The sequence below is a fragment of the Coregonus clupeaformis genome, chromosome 11, assembly GCF_020615455.1.
Source record: "Coregonus clupeaformis isolate EN_2021a chromosome 11, ASM2061545v1, whole genome shotgun sequence".
Lineage (NCBI taxonomy): Eukaryota > Metazoa > Chordata > Actinopteri > Salmoniformes > Salmonidae > Coregonus > Coregonus clupeaformis.
The window spans coordinates 10,317,418-10,338,909 of NC_059202.1; the positions used below are offsets into that span (position 1 = coordinate 10,317,418).

The following is a 21,492-nucleotide window of genomic DNA, read 5'->3' on the forward strand; positions in this document are numbered from 1 at the left end:
ATCTCCCCCCACTCCCCCTCCCCCCAACACAGAACACGCACACTTCTTTCCCTGCTACCAAAGCAACGGCTCCAGCCAACCTCAAAGGAAGAACAAAATGTTCTCACCACGGTCATTGTAGTGTGGTTGTATGCAGTGTGAGGGATGGAAACCAGCACTGTCACCGGTGAAATAGTGGGAGGGACCCTGGGTTTTGCCTTGGTGTTGCCTTTTAGGAGGGGACTCTTAATTGGGTCCTGGTAATTGTAACCAGTATAGTTTTAGTGGATTTCATGTTTCATTTGTGTGTTATTTTCTCCTTTGAAACACATGGAATACCATAGCCTTTCTGAGATGTTAAAAATAGCTAGTGTCTGAATTTCCTGTACCTACAGTAGATAGAATCAGCAATTTCCTGAAAGACAATGACATATACACTGAGTATACAACACATTAGGAACCTGCTCTTTCCATGACATAGGTGAATCCAGGTGAACACTATGATCCCTTACTGATTAAATCCACTTCATTCAGTGTAGATGAAGGGGAGGAGACAGGTTAAAGGATTTTTAAGCCATGAGACATGGCTTGTGTAAGTGTGGCATTCAGAGAGCGGGTGAATGGGAAAGACAAAATATTTAAGTGCCTTTGAACGGGGTATGGTAGTAGGTGATACAGAATGTGAGAAACGCTTTGAAACAGGTCATACGTGGACTTGTCCAATGAGAACACTTTTCGTTACAGCACCCATACTCTCAAACTTTCCTTTACACGCTACCTACCCCTCAACACGCTACTTATCAATCAAATGTATTTATAAAGCCCTTTTTACATCAGCAGATGTCACAAAAGTGCTATACAGAAACCCAGCCTAAAACCCCAAAAAGCAAGCAATGCAGATGTAGAAGCATGAGGGAATGCCTCAGATCTCCAATCAGAATTACATAGAGCACCTCTGATGTAACAAAGGTGAGCTCTGTTAGGGCCACAGAGGGCTCTGTTGGGGTAAAGGGAAGGTGTGGGATGTTGATAATGTCATTGGACACACTGGACATTTCTAAAGTGTCTGTGTGTTTATGGAGGATACAATGCCCCTCCAGTGCTGACACACATGTAAACAGCTGTTCTAAACTTAAGAGCGCAAACCCATCTGCCGCCGGAGGCTTAACACCCCTCTCTACCCATCAAACTATCCTAATTGGTTTCTATGCAATAGCCATGACGCAATCTTTGGCTTCAGATTCCAATTAAGCACACAAAGACCCAGACACATCTGTATTTACACTGGCGAAGGTTATATAAGTCAGGATGGAGGAGACACAGGTAAATAAAACATACAGAACAGTAGGAAGCCTTTTGTGGGTTGAACAGAAAATATGCAGTTTATTGGGTTTGCTTTGTCATATGTATTTTTTGACATCTGTTTCGGGGTGGTTATGATAGACTAATTTGAATTTTAAATAAGTTAAAATCTATTATATACACAATCATGAGAGATTTCAGTAGGCTTGTTTGCTTTCGTCATAACCTAAATCAGGAGACCCAACAGAACCTACAATCACAACAGTCAGAATGTTCAGAGGAATTTCAAAGTGCCACTCACTCCGTCAGGGGTAGAATGATTAACAGAAGAAACGCAGTGCTGTCGATGGCCCATAATAAACACGTGAGAAATGTACAAAAATGTTTGCATTGTCCAGGTGAATGAATGAGAACTAATTGTGACATGGGTCATTGCATTGGGACTTGATATATGGGACTAACTAGAATAGCCACTTTATATACCAACATGTTGTGTTAGAATAGCTCCCACCTCCCACAGGTTAACTGGGATGTACCCTGCTATGGTAACATTTGTCCGGGGCTCCACTACAGAACATAAACCTCTCCAGCAATAGTACACTTACACACCTCCATCCCAAAGCCTTATGAGTGATGTTTAGGACATAGCATAGGTCATAAACAGTCAAAACAACTAAATACACTATGTATATGTACAAGCCAATAGCACACCTAACATTGACATGTTAATTTAGTTAAAATGAACTGCAAGTAACTGTCTATGACCGCTTCTCTTACAAGCATGAAATAGGCTTCATGATGGAAGTGTTTCCCTCGCTCTCCTTCACTCCCTCTCTCTCCATCCCCCTCTATCTCAGGCCAGTGCCATGCGCTGCGGCCGCTCCAGGTTGGCACGGAACTTGTCCAGGAAGCGTGATGCCAGCTCATCGTCCACAAGGCGCCCATCGCTGGACAGGGTGACGGTCATCAGCTGCTGGGTGCTCAGGGCACCGGTCTCCTCTGTCAGATGCAGCACAGCCCTTGAGGTGCCCACAGCCAGGATACACGCCTGGGGAGGGTTGATCACCGCACTGAACTCACTGATGCCAAACATTCCCAGGTTAGAAATACTGTCAGAGAGAGAGAGAGCGAGGGAAAGGGATTTCAACTTTCATGCCAATAAAGCTAATTTGATTTGTGAGAGGAATCAGGAGGAATAAATAGGGGGAGAAGCGACAGAGAGAAGGAAGGAAGGAGAAATCAAACAGAATACAACAGAGCAGTGGAATACATTGGTGAATAAAACTGAATACAAGTGGATTCGAGAGGGAACATTTCCTCAATAGACAAATAAAGACAATGTGCCACTTCTAACAGCCTGAGGTGAACACAGAGAGAGACCATCCTAGCCCTGTGTCTGGTGAGCAATAACATCCATAGGCAATTTGCTGTGTGCCTGACAGACAGGCCTGGGGGATGGATGGATAAAGGGAGGGATGGAACGAGTGAGGTAGTATGCATACATCTTCAAGGAGAGATAGAAAGAACTCACATCCTCTGTAGGAATTAATTATCCTCCTCTCCGAGACAGAAACCCCATTTATGTCTAAATGACCCCATTAATTATAATGAGTTAAAACAGGCCGCCCTCCCCTCCACTGGAATGGATGGCCACGTAATTGATGGCTCTTGTCGTCTGGCCACATATTCTCTTCATGCCTGCATGTGATAATGTATAATATGCATAATATATGGTCTAGCTATTATGTGGGGCTGGATTATAACTAATAGTAGGACATTTAGGACTGCTTCCCTATCAGCAGCCCACTGAACTATACAGGAAATTATTACCTAATGCCTGGTGCCATGTAAAAAAATCATTCCCAGCGTGAAATCGTTCTGATCATTTGGATTGTGTTCCGATTGTGACGGAATTTCTCCCAGCGTGAAAATGTTCCCAGTTCAATAATTGCATGCGCATCTCTTTATGTGGATGGCTGAGCTCGTGCGGATGTCTCTCTCACACCCTCCCTCGACCTCAAAAAAGTGTTCTGTGGGCATGCGCATTTGTGTCACATATCTGCCAATCAATGGTGGCCAGTAGTATTGACTCTGACCAATAAGAAGCTTGTTGAGACGTGAGGTCAACATATAAATACCTGGACTCGCGCGTCAAAGTGCTGAGGGTTTATGTGAGGAGAGATTTTTTGCGATTGCAAAGACTTGGGCGCTACGTTTTCGATTGACAGTGCATATATTTGTTTAATTAACTAGCTATACAAACAAGTTAAAACTGCACACCTCTGAGAACAAGCCATCTCGACCAGTTTACAGCTAATTATGCTAGTTAGCTAACTAAGTCAAGGGCAAGGGGGTGTGAGAGAAACATCTGCACGAGCTCAGCCATCCACACAGACGCACGTGCAATTATTGACTGGCAACATTTTCAAGCTGTGAAAATTTGTACAACATGTCACAAATCACAACACAATCAGAACGATTGGGAACTAATTCACGCTGGGAAGATTTTTACATGACACCTGGCACAAACTGCAGATTGTAATAATAGTGAAGTCGGCGGTGATACAGATACAGCTATTGAGTACCTTGCTGCAACACATGGTCTCCCACACCGTAGACCTGTAAGTCTCTATACTTAAATGTTGAAGACCATGTGAAGTGCTGAGTAAGAACCTGAGTCAAAGACCGATTCACACAAAAGTCGATACAGTTACAAAGAGAAACGATATATCGTATAGTATTTTGACGATATATCGTATAGTTTTTACATTATCGCAATATTATTTGTTGTGTTAGCTGGCTGTACCTGCACCAAAATTTTTGCTTCATAGCTTGTTCTCCATCTTTTTTTTTTAAAATAGGGAGCCAATTTGTTTTCAGCACTTACATTTCCATGACTGATCAAAACGTGTTTTCTCATGGCTCTCTGCAGCAGACATAGTGCCTCCAGAAAGAATTCACACCCCTTGACTTTTTAAAAATTTTGTTGTGTAACCGCCTGACTTTAAAATGTATTAAAATCAGTCACTGGCCTACACACTATACCCTATAATGTCAAAGTGGAATGATGTTTTTACAAACTAATAAAATGTGAAAAGATGAAATGTCTTGAGTCAATAGATATTAAACCCCTTCATTATGGGAAGCCAAAGAAGTTCAGGAGTAAAAATATGCTTAATAAGTCACATACATGGCATTCGGAAAGTATTCAGACCCCTTGACTTTTTATATATTTTGTTACAGCCTTATTCTAAAAGGGATTTAAAAAGATATGTCCTCATCAATCTACAAACAATACCCCATAATGACGAAGCAAAAATAAAAGTTTAGAAATTTTAGCAAATTTTTGCAAACTGAAATATCACATTTACATAAGTATTCAGACCCTTTACTCAGTACTTTGTTGAAACACCTTTGGCAGCGATTACAGCCTAGGGTCTTCTTGGGTATGATACCACAAGCTTGGCACACCTATATTTGTGGAGTTTCTCCCATTCTTCTCTGCAGATCCTCTCTAGCTCTGTCAGGTTGGATGGGGAGCGTCACTGCGCAGCTACTTTCAGGTAACTCCAGAGATGTTCGATCGGGTTCAAGTCTGGGCTCTAGCTGGGCCACTCAAGGACATTCAGAGACTTGTCCCGAAGCCACTCCTGCGTTGTCTTGGCTGTTTGCTTAGGGTCGTTGTCTTGTTGGAAGGTAAACCTTCGCCCCAGCCTGAGGTCCTGAGCGCTCTGGAGCAGGTTTCCATCAAGGATCTCTCTGTACTTTGCTCCGTTCATCTTTCCCTCGATCCTGACTAGTCTCCCAGTCCATGCCACTGAAAAACATCCCCACATCATGATGCTGCCACCACCATGCTTCACCGTAGGGATGGTGCCAGGATTCCTCCAGACGTGACGCTTGGCATTGAGGCCAAAGATTCCAATCTTGCTTTCATCAGACTAGAGCATCTTGTTTCTCATGGTCTGAGAGTCTTTATGTGCCTTTTGGCAAACTCCTAGCGGGCTGTCATGTTCCTTTTACTGAGGATGGTGGAGAGCTGCAGAGATGGTCGTCCTTCTGGAAGGATCTCCCATATCCACAGAGGAACTCTAGAGCTCTGTCAGAGTGACCAACGGGTTCATGGTCATCTCCCTGACGAAGGCCCTTCTCCCCCGATTGCTCTGTTTGGCCAGGCGGCCAGCTCTACGAAGAGTCTTGATGGTTCCAAACTTCTTCCATTTAAGAATGATGGAGGCCACTGTGTTATTGGGGACCTTCAATGCTGCAGACATTTTTTGGTACCCTTCCCCAGATCTGTGCCTCGACACAATACTGTCTTGGAGCTCAACAGACAATTCCGTCGACCTCATGGCTTGGTTTTTGCTCTGACATGCACTATCAACTGTGGAACCTTGGTGTGTGCCTATCCAAATCATGTCCAATCAATTGAATTTACCACAAGTGGACTCCAATAAAGTTGAAGAAACATCTCAAGGTTGATATATCGAAACAGGATGCACTTGAGCTTAATTTCGAGTCTCATAGCAAAGGGTCTGAATACTTATGTACAGTTGAAGTCGGAAGTTTACATACACTTATGTTGGAGTCATTAAAACTCGTTTTTCAACCACTCCACACATTTCTTTTTAACAAACTATAGTTTTGGCAAGTCGGTTAGGACATCTACTTTGTGCATGACACATAATTTTTCCAACAATTGTTTACAGACAGATTATTTCACTTAGAATTCACTGTATCACAATTCCAGTGGGTCAGAAGTTTACATACACTAAGTTGACTGTGCCTTTAAACAGCTTGGAAAATTCCAGAAAGTTATGTCATGGCTTTAGAAACTTCTGATAGGCTAATTCACATAATTTGAGTCAATTGGAGGTGTACATGTGGATGTATTTCAAGGCCTACCTTCAAACTCAGAGCCTATTTGCATGACATCATGGGAAAATCAAAAGAAATCAGCCAAGACCTCATAAAAAAAATTGTAGACCTCCACAAGTCTGGTTCATCCTTGGGAGCAATTTCCAAACGCCTGAAGGTACCACGTTCATCTGTACAAACAATAGTATGCAAGTATAAACACCATGGGACCACGCAGCCGTCATACCGCTCAGGAAGGAGACGCGTTCTGTCTCCTAGAGATGAACGTACTTTAGTGCGAAAAGTGCAAATCAATCCCAGAACAGCAGCAAAGGACCTTGTGAAGATGCAGGAGGAAACGGGTACAAAAGTATCTATATACACAGTAAAACGAGTCCCATATCGACATAACCTGAAAGGCCGCTCAGCAAGGAAGAAGCCACTGCTCCAAAACCGCCATAAAAAAGCCAGACTACAGTTAGCAACTGCACATGGGGACAAAGATCGTACTTTTTGGTCTGATGAAACAAAAATAGAACTGTTTGGCCATAATGACCATCATTATGTTTGGAGGAAAAATGGGGGGGGGACTTGCAAGTCGAAGAACACCATCCCAACCGTGAAGCACGGGGGTGGCAGCATCATGCTGTGGGGGTGCTTTGCTGCAGGAGGGACTGGTGCACTTCACAAAATAGATGGCATCATGAGGAAGGAAAATTATGTGGATATATTGAAGCAACATCTCAAGACATCAGTCAGGAAGTTAAAGCTTGGTCGCAAATGGGTCTTCCAAATGGACTATAACCCCAAGCATACTTCCAAAGTTGTGGCAAAATGGCTTAAGGACAACAAAGTCAAGGTATTGGAGTGGCCATCACAAAGCCCTGACCTCAATCCTATAGAAAATGTGTGGGCAGAACTGAAAAAGCGTGTGCGAGCAAGGAGGCCTACAAACCTGACTCAGTTACACCAGCTCTGTCAGGAGGAATGGGCCAAAATTCACCCAACTTATTGTGGGAATCATGTGGAAGGCTACCCGAAACGTTTGACCCAAGTTAAACAATTTAAAGGCAATGCTACCAAATACTAATTGAGTGTATGTAAACTTCCGACCCACTGGGAATGTGATGAAAGAAATACAAGTTGAAATAAATAATTCTCTCTACTATTATTCTGACATTTCACATTCTTAAAATAAAGTGGTGATCCTAACTGACCTAAGACAGGGAATTTTTACTAGGATTAAAAGTCAGGAATTGTGAAAAACTGAGTTAAAATGTATTTGGCTAAGGTGTATGTAAACTTCTGACTTCAACTGTAAATAAGGTTTCTGTTTTTTATTTTTAATACATTTGCAAACGCTTTGTCATTATGGGGTATTGTGTGTAGATTGATGAGGATTTTTATTTATTTAATCCATTTTAGAACAAGGCTGTAACGTAACAAAATGTGGAAAAAGTCAAGGGATCTGAATACTTCCGAATGCACTGTAAGTTGCATGGACTCACTGTGTGTGCAATAATAGTGTTTAACATTATTTATTTATGACTACCTCATCTCTGTACCCCACACATACAATTATCTGTAAGGTCCCTCAGTTGAGCAGTGAATTTCAAACACAGATTCAACCACAAAGACCAGGGATTTCCAATGCCTTGCAAAGGCCACCAATTGGTAATTATTATTATTATTTTTTATGACATTGTATATCAATTTGAGCATGGTGAAGTTATTCATTACACTTTGGATGGTTTGCCGGAGAGGAAGGAAACCGCTCAGGGATTTTACCATAAGGCAATGATGACTTTAAAACAGTTAAGAGTTAGGAGAAAATAGAGGATGGATCAACATTTTAGCTACTCCACAATACTAACCTAAATAACATAGAATAAAAAATATTCCAAAACATGCATCCTGTTTGCAATAAAACTGCAAAGAATTAGGCTAAGAAATTAACTTCATGTCCTGATTAAAAAGCATTATGTTTGGGGCAAATCCAACAACACATCACTGAGTACCACTCCTCATATTTTCAAGCATGGTGGTGGCTGCATCATGTTATGGGTATGCTCGTCATCGGCAAGGACTAGGGATTGTTTTATTTTTATAAAAAGAAGCGGAATAGAGCTAAGCACAGGCAAAATCCTAGAGGAAAACCTGGTTCAGCCTGCTATCTAACAGACACTGGGAGACAAATTCACCTTTCAGCAGGACAATAAACTAAAACACAAGGCCAAATATATACTGGTTGCTTACCAAGACGATGTTGAATGTTCCTGAGTGGCCTAGTTACAGTTTTGACTTGAATCTACTTAAAAAACGATTGCAAGACTTGACATTGGCTGTCTAGCAATGATCAACAACCAACTTGTCAGAGCTTGAAGGATTGTTCAAAGAATGTGAAACTTTTGTACAATACAGGTGTGCAAAGCTCTTAGAGACTTACCCAAACAGCTGTAATCACTGCCAAAGGTGATTCTAACATGTATTGACTCAAGGGTGTGAATACTTATGTAAATTAGATATTTCTGTAGTTCACTTTCAATACAGTTGCAAACATTTCTAAAAACATGTTTTCATTTTCATTATGGGGTACTGTGTGTAGATGGGTGAGAATTGTTTTTATTTAATCAATTTTGAATTAAGTATGCATCAACAAAATGTGTACTAAGTAAAAGGGTATGAATACTTTCTGAAGGCACTATATGGTGAGCAATACCTTTGGAACATCAAATCACTATAAAATCACAGTATCGAATCGCAATACATATAGAATCCTGATAATCGCAATACATATCCTATCGGCACCTAAGTATCATGTCCCTGGCAATTCCCAGCCCTAATAGCAAGGCGTGTTGTGTTTACCTGAAGGAGCCTCCCTGGTACTCATGAGGAAGCAGCTTCCCATTTCGAGCCTTCTGCGCCAGTGCCTGGAGAGAAGAGATCAGCATTTAGTCAGTCATCTAATGTACAGTCGTGGTCAAAAGTTTTGAGAATGACACAAGTATTGGTCTTCACAAAGTTCGCTGCTTCAGTGTGATGACATATTTTTGTCAGATGTTACTATGGTATACTGAAGTATAATTACAAGCATTCCATAAGTGTCAAAGGCTTTTATTGACAATTACATTAAGTTTATGCAAAGAGTCAATATTTGCAGTGTTGACCCATCTTTTTCAAGACCTCTGCAATCCGCCCTGGCATGCTGTCAATTAACTTCTGGGCCACATCCTGACTGACGGCAGCCCATTCTTGCATAATCAATGCTTGGAGTTTGTCCGAATTTGTGGGTTTTTGTTTGTCCTGGAGAGAAGTGGCTTCTTTGCTGCCCTTCTTGACACCAGGCCATCCTCTAAGAGTATTCGCCTCACTGTGCGTGCAGATGCACTCACACAGATGCACTCACACCTGCCTGCTGCCATACCTGAGCAAGCTCTGCAATGGTGGTGCCCCGATCCCGCAGCTGAATCAACTTTAGGAGACGGTCCTGGCGCTGACTGGACTTTCTTGGGCGCCCTGACGCCTTCTTCACAACAATTGAACCGCTCTCCTTGAAGTTCTTGATGATCCGATCAATGGTTGATTTAGGTGCAATCTTACTAGCAGCAATATCCTTGCCTGTGAAGCCCTTTTTGTGCAAAGCAATGATGACGGCACGCATTTCCTTGCAGGTAACCATGGTTAACAGAGGAAGAACAATGATTTCAAGCACCACCCTCCTTTTAAAGCTTCCAGTCTGTTATTCTAACTCAATCAGCATGACAGCGTGATCTCCAACCTTGTCCTCGTCAACACTCTCACCTGTGTTAACGAGAGAATCACTAACATGATGGCAGCTGGTCCTTTTGTGGCATGTCTGAAATGCAGTGGAAAAGTTCATTTTCATGGCAAAGAGGGACTTTGCAATTAATTGCAATTCATCTGATCACTAACACATCAAAACTGAGGCAGCAGATTTTGTGAAAATTAGTATGTGTCATTCAAAACTTTTGACCACGACTGTAGTCAGATGATCCTCTTGACTTACTCTGAAATGAGATCGTCAGGGATCAACTGTGAGCCATAGGCTAATCAATGATCTACTGTCTAGAGGTGATGCTGGTTCAATCATATCTATCAAATCAGGTTTCTAGCAGTCTCAGTGATACAGTATGGACTACATGGTTCAACGATAATGTTGAAATGCTGACAACCTCCCTTCAGCCTGGCATGGTTAACACTCCAAAGGCAACCCTCACTCAGAGTTCATACTGTCAACACTCCAAATGCTTTACTAAAAGGGTTCACACCAGAGCTTCTGTTAGCATCACTTAAATAAACCCAGGCATCAACACACACAGAGCTATAGATGTTCAATACCACTCTGTTGAACCCCATCGAAGGCAACACATTGCTTTTTCATTAACACAATGAGGGCTAAATCGGCTGAGTGGGAGGAAACACTGCAGGCTATTGCTTTTAATGAAAATTCCCAATCATTTAGAGTTAAAGGCGCTGCATGGTCAATCCGTCATCTGCAGTGGACGTACAGCATTTACTGCGATACGGCCTCTGTAGAAGTCAAGTCATTCATACTTCTTATGCTTTGCGGAGCTCCACATTGTTAAATTTTTTGGGATGCGCACGGCATCGCAATACGGAGCTCGATTTGGCCTCCGCAGGCTCCACAATTGCGTCACACCCTCCATACGGAGCCTCCGGACAGCATTGCAGGATCAAGCATAAATCAGCTACAGTGGGGAAAAAAAGGATTTAGTCAGCCACCAATTGTGCAAGTTCTCCCAAATAAAAAGATGAGAGGCCTGTAATTTTCATCATAGGTACACGTCAACTATGACAGACAGAATGAGAATTTTTTTTCCAGAAAATCACATTGTAGGATTTTTAATGAATTTATTTGCAAATTATGGTGGAAAATAAGTATTTGGTCAGTAACAAAAGTTTCACAATACTTTGTTATATACCCTTTGTTGGCAATGACACAGGTCAAACGTTTTCTGTAAGTCTTCACAAGGTTTTCACACACTGTTGCTGGTATTTTGGCCCATTCCTCCATGCAGATCTCCTCTAGAGCAGTGATGTTTTGGGGCTGTCGCTGGGCAACACAGACTTTCAACTCCCTCCAAAGATTTTCTATGGGGTTGAGATCTGGAGACTGGCTAGGCCACTCCAGGACCTTGAAATGCTTCTTACGAAGCCACTCCTTCGTTGCCCGGAGGTGTGTTTGGGATCATTGTCATGCTGAAAGACCCAGCCACGTTTCATCTTCAATGCCCTTGCTGATGGAAGGAGGTTTTCACTCAAAATCTCATGATACATGGCCCCATTCATTCTTTCCTTTACACGGATCAGTCGTCCTGGTCCCTTTGCAGAAAAAACAGCCCCAAAGCATGATGTTTCCACCCACATGCTTCACAGTAGGTATGGTGTTCTTTGGATGCAACTCAACATTCTTTGTCCTCCAAACACGACGAGTTGAGTTTTTACCAAAATGTTCTATTTTGGTTTCATCTGACCATATGACATTCTCCCAATCCTCTTCTGGATCATCCAAATGCACTCTAGCAAACTTCAGACGGGCCTGGACATGTACTGGCTTAAGCAGGGGGACACGTCTTGCACTGCAGGATTTGAGTCCCTGGCGGCGTAGTGTGTTACTGATGGTAGGCTTTGTTACTTTGGTCCCAGCTCTCTGCAGGTCATTCACTAGGTCCCCCCGTGTGGTTCTGGGATTTTTGCTCACCGTTCTTGTGATCATTTTGACCCCACGGGGTGAGATCTTGCGTGGAGCCCCAGATCGAGGGAGATTACCAGTGGTCTTGTATGTCTTCCATTTCCTAATAATTGCTCCCACAGTTGATTTCTTCAAACCAAGCTGCTTACCTATTGCAGATTCAGTCTTCCCAGCCTGGTGCAGGTCTACAATTTTGTTTCTGGTGTCCTTTGACAGCTCTTTGGTCTTGGCCATAGTGGAGTTTGGAGTGTGACTGTTTGAGGTTGTGGACAGGTGTCTTTTATACTGATAACAAGTTCAAACAGGTGCCATTAATACAGGTAATGAGTGGAGGACAGATGAGCCTCTTAAAGAAGAAGTTACAGGTCTGTGAGAGCCAGAAATCTTGCTTGTTTGTAGGTGACCAAATACTTATTTACCACCATAATTTGCAAATAAATTCATTAAAAATCCTACAATGTGATTTTCTGGATTTTTTTTCTCAATTTGTCTGACATAGTTGACGTGTACCTATGATGAAAATTACAGGCCTCTCTCATCTTTTTAAGTGGGAGAACTTGCACAATTGGTGGCTGACTAAATACTTTTCCCCCCCACTGTATTAGTCTTTAGAAGGATCCTAAGCAGGCCATCAGAGGTGAAATGTGACTGCACTAGACTAATGACAAAGATATTCTGCTAAATAAACATTGTTAAATTAACATTTACACACAATTGACTCATCTTGATTTATATGCTCTGAATGCATGTCCTGTAGCCTATCATCAAGTTTAACCCAGTTGACACCATTGTTGATTACAATTTCAGGGTAAACTTCAAACAAAGTAGTACCTTTGTATACTATACATTTTCCCTTTACTGGCTACAGTGGAGTGAGAGTCCAAGTTGCTGCTTCACCAAATGTATTAAGTGTGTCACCCTCCCTATTGACTTGAATTGACCTGTGGATTGGCTAGATGGCGTAAGGGAGATGACATGACTCAGTGAGCAGAGAAGACAGGAGAGCAGTTCTTTAATGTAATGGTGCTTTACAAACAATAACGCAAAAAACACTCCTTCATCACTCAAAAGTCAACATAATATATATATATGACGTACCATAATACTACATCCAACACTCATGTAACGTCATGCTCATTCACATGGAAATATGCTTTATAGATATTGCAGTGACGCTGCTTTTATCTAAAACACTATGTCAAAAGACCCAGAGACACAATAGAACACATGGGGAGACATTTGCGATAAGAGCACTGAAAGGAAAAGCAATCAAGTTTTCTGTGGGTTCAGGTATGGTAGCCAGTGAGCACTCTGTGCCTGTTCCAGACCACATGTTGTATTCAATTAGCTGCTGATAAGGGGTTTACATTCTGCCCCAACTCAAACCAGGCTTCTGACTCATATTTAATGTGTAGTAAATGTACATGCGAGAGAGAACAGTCTGAGTGTGTATACATGGTTGTGTGTGTGTGTGTGTGTGTCCTGTTAGCGATTGTGTGCGCTCTGGGGATAGTAAATATTAGAGAACAGTAATCAGTTGTGGCTGGCCACAAATTGGGAGCACATGTCCACCACATCATTTGTAGGGAATTACATTGTCACTGCTGGTTACACAGCCTAATCACTAGCCTCTTGAGACAAGTCTATTTCCTAAGCTGGAACACCAGCGTGTTGTGTGTGCGCGTGAGAACGAGCAAGAATGAATGTGCATGTACATGTGTTTGAGTTCTCCCTCCCTCCCGCTCTCCCCAGCTGCAGGCAGTCACCTGAGGGTAAGGACTGACTACTGGTTCTGTACACTCCATATGTGGCCTATGGCAGCTGAGGCCTCTTTACCCACCCCCACCATAAACCTCAATATATCCCTTCTACTGATCTAGCATGGTGATCTATCTCATCATATCTGTATGTACATTAATTATTTATAATTATGGCATGTTCAGTTGATAGCCGGATGTTGAAATGGAGGGAACTAGTGTCTCATGTCCAATAACAGGCCGTCATTGTAAATAAGAATGTGTTCTTAACTGACTTGCCTAGTTAAATAAAGGTAAAATAAAAAAATAAAAAAACACAGACATGCACAAACTCTATCAAACACAAGTACATTATGGTCATGTACTGTATAACATATTCACAATTCATTAAGACTTGGTTTCTTTTATCAATCCACTATAATTTGTGCAAGATTTAAGAGCTGCAAAGAATGATGCAGATGATGCTGTGGTAGAAGCCTGAAGCACAACCCTCCAGACCTGGGTTTATTGGAAATGTTTAGTTAACTACTTAGACAACATAACAAACCAATTATATGAATTATGCATGTTGTAGAATGAAATGCCTATATGCCCTTTATGCCTATGGATTAAGAACCAATTTAACAATAGTAGAGACATGTATTTAGTACAAATGCTGTGCTTCTGAGAAATGATGGTTCCCTCTAGCTCCCTGCATCTGGTCTGGGTGTGTAGTCAAGGACATGGGATGGAGATAAACTTCAGGAACAGATAGACCTGTATAGACCTGTATTATTTCTCGTTGCTTCTGAGTAACCTGGTCACACGGTCAGGACAAAGAGCCTCAGAATGACCACAGTTTTTCAGTTCATCTGTCTTTTACTATCTTCCAAGGGTGCAGCTTTGTGGAGATAGGAGTAGCAACGGAACTAACGTCATCACTTGTTTGTCCGCTAAGACCTGATACACATAGCCACATACACAGTCACAAGAAGAAACCATAGTGGCTCAAGATCCAGGGTGGGTGGCTGTTTGGATAAAGAGGGGGTTGCGGTACGATATGAAAAGGAGACCAAGCAGACATGGGAATAGACAGGAAAGAAGCCAATTTTTCAGTAGACTCCCAAGTAGACTATAAGTTAAAACTATATGTTGAACATAGTTAAATATTTTTAAAAACTTTAGTTAATCACAAAGACAAGCAGTAAGACTAAGGGAAACAGAGTGTGGTACACAAGGAGGGAGCCTGAGCCAGAGTCAGGACATGGCTCCTGGGAATGGGCCTGCTCATTCTTACTATGTGTGGGAAATATACACTATGCAGGAGAACTGTACATGTCTGAGAACTGATTATACTGCTATTCATGAAGCCATGCATGAGGAATGTCTTAAATGTATATGGTTGAGAATGGGTTATGGACCTGCCATGTTTAAATCATATTTAAGTATTGATTGATATGTTTTATAATGTGTTATGGGTTAGATGGGATGTTTTACGTGCAAATGTATTTGTGGTTGGAGACTTTGTGTGCAGAGGGGGCCTATCTCTGAAACTGGTGAACTGCGACAGGCTGCAGGAGTGTGCAATTCCTAATCTCAAGGCTTCTCCTGACTGATAAGAGATGGCTCTGTTCTTTTTTGAATGAGAAAGCTTGGTCCTGCCACTATTGTTTCCAAGTCTGAATACATAGGAGGAGGAGTAGTCAGATTTCGCCACTATCATAAATTAAGAGAGTGGGCGGAGCGGTCAAAATATCAAGATTTGGAGACAATGGCAGAAGAACTAAACAGGGAGGGCTTAAGCTAAAAAGTATGTAAAATGTACAGGAATAGAACTGTATATAAACTGAGGGCCAAGTGTTGGGAATTCAGTTGCTATGCAGACCAGTTCGGCTTTGTTGCGTTGTGAATTAAAGTCCATCTTGATTCTACAAAAACTCTGAAAGAACTTTGATTTTTTAGTAAGTATAGGGATAACTTTCCATGACAGGTTCAAATACTATTTAGGGTATTTACATTTAAGATATTTGGAAGTAAGTATTTTGATATTTTGTTTTTTGTTGAAAAGACAAGTAGTTATTTGAAATTACTTTCAAATACTTCCAATATAAGTATTTGATTCAGGCCACATCACTTGAAAATTCTCAAATACACAGAACATTATTACTGGTATTTAAATAACAAATACATATGTATTTGAACCCAGGTCTGCAACACTCCCTGGACCCTGTCAAAGAAGGTAAACACCACCAACCCTGCTAATGTGTTTACCTAGAGAGCGGTTCAGAATGAGCCTTCACACTATAAGTCATTCCCAGCCTGACCTAAAAGAAAGCTCTTGAGGAATGCAGTTTCAGAGCTAGGGGCTGCTGGTGATAGTACAGTGCTACACTAATTTTAGAGAACTTTAATTTGAGTGTTTTGTTACTATTAGATAATGGAGAACGCTAATTCCATTTCAGATACTATAACATTTAATGACTTTATTCCACTCTGCCCTGGATAGTTCGCAGCTCACTGGCATGTATTTCTCCAACAGTACATAAGGCAACCATTCTGAACTGTGAGCTCAACAGTGCCCAGGTATCGGTAGTGTTAAGTGTTCCACCCTACCTTGGCATTAGCTGAGATCTCTTGCACCCCCTTGTCAGCAGCATTCGTGATGATGGGGGTGATGAGGCCCTTTGGGGTCGCCACAGCGATGGAGATGCTAATGGAGTCCAGAGCCTGAGGCCCCTCCCCCGACCAGGTGACGTTGACCTCCGGCAGCTCCTGAAGGCAAAGGTCAGAGGTCAGGTCAGATTCTGTCAGATGAGATCAGACACTGAGGACGAGAAGAGGACTGTGGGGGAGAGAGAGTGGAAGGATGGAAGAGAAGGGGCTAAAGAAAGACAGACTCAATTACTCTCAGAATCACCTTTATTTTCCAAGTACATTTACACATTCCCGGAATTTGCCTTAGTGAGAAGGTGCTGCCAGCAATAGACAATATAAAAACAAAATACAGACACAAGTCCACATAGACATCATACAGAATATACAATATCAGAATAGTAAATATAAAACTCCGGAGTGTAGGCTGATTACAGCGGGAATATACAGGTACCAGACAAAATAAAAGAAACACCAACAATAGGGCATTGGGCCACCACGAGCCAGAACAGCTTCAATGCACCTTGGCATAGATTCCACAAGTGTCTGGTACTCTTGTTGATGGTGGTGGAAAACACTATCTCAGGCGCCGCTCTAGAATCTCCCATAAGTCTTTATTTGGGTTGAGATTTGGTGACTGAGACGGCCATGGCATTTGGTTTACATCATTTTCATGCTCATCAACCCATTCAACCACTCGCGCCCTGTAGATGGGGGCATTGTCATCCTACAGAGGCACATCTCAAGTGTTTCCATTATTTTGGCAGTTACTTGTACAATTTACAGCGGGGATATATCTATATAAGCAGATATACACACACACGATACCCCATAATGACAAAGCAAAAACAGGTTTTTTATATAAAGGTCCCACAGTTGACAGTGCATGTCAGAGCAAAAACCAAGCCATGAGGTCGAAGAAATTGTCCGTAGAGCTCCGAGACAGGATTGTGTCGAGGCACAGATCTGGGGAAGGGTACCCAAAAATGTATGCAGCATTGAAGGTCCCCAAGAACACAATGGCCCCCATCATTCTTAAATGGAAGAAGTTTGGAACCACCAAGACTCTTCCCAGAGCTGGCCGCCCGACCAAACTGCGCAATCGGGGGAGAAGGGCCTTGGTCAGGGAGGTGACCAAGAACCCGATGGACACGCTGACAGAGCTCCAGAGTTCCTCTGTGGAGATGGGAGAAACTTTCAGAAGGACAACCATCTCTGCAGCACTCCACCAATCAGGCCTTTATGGTAGCGTGGCCAGACAGAAGCCACTCCTCAGTAAAAAGGCACCTAAAGACCTCAGACCATTAGAAACAAGATTCTCTGGTCTGATGAAACCAAGATTGAACTCTTTGGCCTGAATGCCAAGCGTCACATCTGGAGGAAACCTGGCACCATCCCTATGGTGAAGCATGGTGGTGGCAGCATCATGCTGTGGGGATGGTTTTCAGCAGCAGGGACTGGGAGACTAGTCAGGATAGAGGGAAAGATGAACGGAGCAAAGTACAGAGATCCTTGATGAAAACTTGCTCCAGAGTGCTCAGGACCTCAGACTGGGGCTAAGGTTCACCTTCCAACAGGACAATGACCCTAAGCACACAGCCAAGACAACGCAGCAGTGGCTTCAGGACAAGTCTCTGAATGTCCTTGAGTGGCCCAGCCAGAGCCCAGACTTGAACCTGATCGAACATCTCTGGAGAGACCTGAAAATTGCTGTGCAGCGACGCTCCCCGTCCAACCTGACAGAGCTTGAGAGGATCTGCAGAGAAGAATGGAAGAAACTCCAAATATAGGTTTGTCAAGCTTGTAGCGTCATACCCAAGAAAACTTGGCTGTAATCGCTGCCAAAGGTGCTTCAACAAAGTACTGAGTAAAGGGTCTGAATACTTACAGTGAGGGAAAAAAGTATTTGATCCCCTGCTGATTTTGTACATTTGCCCACTGACAAAGACATGATCAGTCTATAATTTTTGATCAGTCATACTTATTTCCCTCAGAACAACAACAACAATCCAGAAAAACACATGACAAAAAATGTTATACATTGATTTGCATTTTAATGAGGGAAATAAGTATGACCCCTCTGCAAAACACGACTTAGTACTTGGTGGCAAAACCCTTGTTGGCAATCACAGAGGTCAGACGTTTCTTGTAGTTGGCCACCAGGTTTGCATACATCTCAACTCGAACCTTCAGCTCCCTCCACAGATTTTCTATGGGATTAAGGTCTGGAGACTGGCTAGGCCACTCCAGGACCTTAATATGCTTCGTCTTGAGCCACTCCTTTGTTGCCTTGGCCGTGTGTTTTGGGTCATTGCATGCTGGAATACCCATCAACGACCCATTTTCAATGCCCTGGCTGAGGGAAGGAGGTTCTCACCCAAGATTTGACGGTACATGGCCCCGTCCATCGTCCCTTTGATGCGGTGAAGTTGTCCTGTCCCCTTAGCAGAAAAACACCCCCAAAGCATAATGTTTCCACCTCCATGTTTGACGGTGGGGATGGTGTTCTTGGGGTCATAGGCAGCATTCCTCCTCCTCCAAACACGGAGTGTAGAGTTGATGCCAAAGAGCTAGATTTTGGTCTCATCTGACCACAACACTTTCACCCAGTTCTCCTCTGAATCATTCAGATGTTCATTCGCAAACTTCAGACGGCCCTGTATATGTGCTTTCTTGAGCAGGGGGACCTTGCGGGCGCTGCAGGATTTCAGTCCTTCATGGCGTAGTGTGTTACCAATTGTTTTCTTGGTGACTATGGTCCCAGCTGCCTTGAGATCATTGACAAGATCCTCCCGTGTAGTTCTGGGCTGATTCCTCACCGTTCTCATGATCATTGCAACTCCACAAGGTGAGATCTTGCATGGAGCCCCAGGCCGAGGGAGATTGACAGTTCTTTTGTGTTTCTTCCATTTGCGAATAATCGCACCAACTGTTGTCGCCTTCTCACCAAGCTGCTTGGCGATGGTCTTGTAGCCCATTCCAGCCTTGTGTAGGTCTACAATCTTGTCCCTGACATCCTTGGAGAGCTCTTTTGTCTCGTCCATGGTGGAGAGTTTGGAATCTGATTGATTGATTGCTTCTGTGGACAGGTGTCTTTTATACAGGTAACAAGCAGAGATTAGGAGCACTCCCTTTAAGAGTGTGCTCCTAATCTCAGCTCGTTACCTGTATAAAAGACACCTGGGAGCCAGAAATCTTTCTGATTGAGAGGGGGTCAAATACTTATTTCCCTCATTAAAATGCAAATCAATTTATAACATTTTTGACATGCGTTTTCCTGGATTTCTTTGTTGTTATTCTGTCTCTCACTGTTCAAATAAACCTACCATTAAAATTATAGACTGATCATTTCTTTGTCAGTAGTCAAATGTACAAAATCAGTAGGGGATCATATACTTTTTTCCCTCACTGTATGTAAATGTGATATCAGTTTTTCTTTTTGTAATACATTTGCAAACATTTCTAAAAACCAGTTTTTGCTTCGTCATTATGGGGCATCGTGTATAGATTGATGATGATTTTTATTTTTTTTTAATCATCCATTTCAGAATAAGGCTGTAACGTAACAAAATGTGGAAAAAGTCAAGGGGTCTGAATACTTTCCGAATGCACTGTACCTACCTAAATTATTCCAGTACCACTGCACATTGTATTAATGGTACAGGATATAACTACATTCTCGTGTTTCTCTCTTTTTATTTATTCTTTATTCTGCACTGTTGGGAAAGAGCTCGCAAGTTAACCCATTGAGTCCCACTGTCGCACCAGGGTGATTTAGGACTTCTAACCCGTTTTAAACATTGCGTGTTTGAGCTACAGACTTCTGGATTGTACCATTGGATTCATATTTTTCTTTCACAAACATTATTATGTGTGATTAACGGGGATTGAGCTAAAGCGGTGTTAGTAAGAGAAGGGCGGATCCCGAAGGGGCCCGGGGAATACTTTTTTTAAACAAAAAATGTTCTGTAGAGTCGGAATGGTTTGAGCTACAAACTATTAAACACTATCTACGACAAGCTGAGACTAACAAGCTACACAAGAGTCGTTAGAAGGTAAGGGGTTCTTCTACATAGAAAATCATAGGAAATCCATGGACATAGTGTCTATAATAATGTAATAAGCTTATATAGCCGCTGTCAAACTCCAAAACAGTTGTCACTGACTTGTTGGATATTCATTTCCCGCTGAGCAAACAATTTCTGAATTCAGAATTAGTTTGTATCAGGTTTTATATTGACATTTGTCAATAAAACTCATGAATGCAACTGTTTATGTCAAATTGTTTAGTTTTCTGGTTGTCATGAAAAGAAAAATGGTAAAACACTTAATGGTGAGGCAAAATACACTGGGTGTACAAAACATTAAGAACACCTCTTTCCATGACATTTCCATTTGTATTTTATTTAAACCTTATTTTACCAGGTAAGTTAATGGAGAATGCATTCTTATTTACAGCAATGACCTGGGGAATAGTTACATCCCATCCGAAAGATGTCACCATACATAGGGCAATGTCCCCAATCAATGCCCTGGGTTATTAGGATATTTTTCTGGGACAAGAGGAAAGGGTGCCTCCTACTGGCCCTCCAACACCACTTCCAGCAGCATCTGGTCTCCCATCCAGGGACCGGCTAGGACCAACCCTGCTTAGCTTAGCCTGAGAGGCAAGCCAGCAGTGGGATGCAGGGTGGTATGCTGCTGGCAAAGACTGACCAGGTGAATCCAGGTGAAAGCTATGATCCCTTATTGATGTCACCTGTTACATCCACTTCAAATCAGTGTAGATGAAGGGGAGGAGACAGGTTTAATAATTATTTTTAAGCCTTGAGACAATTGAGACATGGATTGTGTATGTGTGCCATTCAGAGGGTGAATGGGCAAGACAAGATTGAAGTGCCTTTGAACAGGTTGTGGTAGTAGGTGCCAGGCACACCGGTTTGTGTCAAGAACTGCAGCGCTGCTGGGTTTTTCACGCTCAACAGTTTATCGTGTGTATCAAGAATGGTCCACCACACAAAGGACATCCAGCCAACTTGACGACTGTGGGAAGCATTGGAGTCAACATGGGTCAGCATCCCTGTGGAGCGCTTGACACCTTGTAGAGTCCATGCCCCGACAAATTCAGTCGAACATTTTCTTAATGTTTTGTACACTCCGTGTATAAGGGCTGGACGTGAAGATAAATGAAAGTCGGATAAATTAAAAGCCAATTTTTGCTGGGGTCTCGGG

General features: G+C 42.4%; 1 protein-coding gene across 1 annotated transcript in view; it reads right to left on the bottom strand.

Moving 5' to 3' along the window:
- Positions 1-1,333: 1,333 nt before the first annotated feature.
- The window catches only part of pdhx (pyruvate dehydrogenase complex component X), a 75,995-nt gene continuing 55,836 nt past the window's right edge, over positions 1,334-21,492 (bottom strand). Inside the window, exons 9-11 of the mRNA XM_041889507.2 lie at positions 16,222-16,380; positions 9,004-9,068; positions 1,334-2,390 (exon numbers count right to left, since the gene is read on the bottom strand). Of these exons, the coding sequence (XP_041745441.2) occupies positions 2,135-2,390; positions 9,004-9,068; positions 16,222-16,380 (480 nt within the window). The 3' untranslated portion in view covers positions 1,334-2,134. The remainder of the gene's footprint in view (positions 2,391-9,003; positions 9,069-16,221; positions 16,381-21,492) is intronic.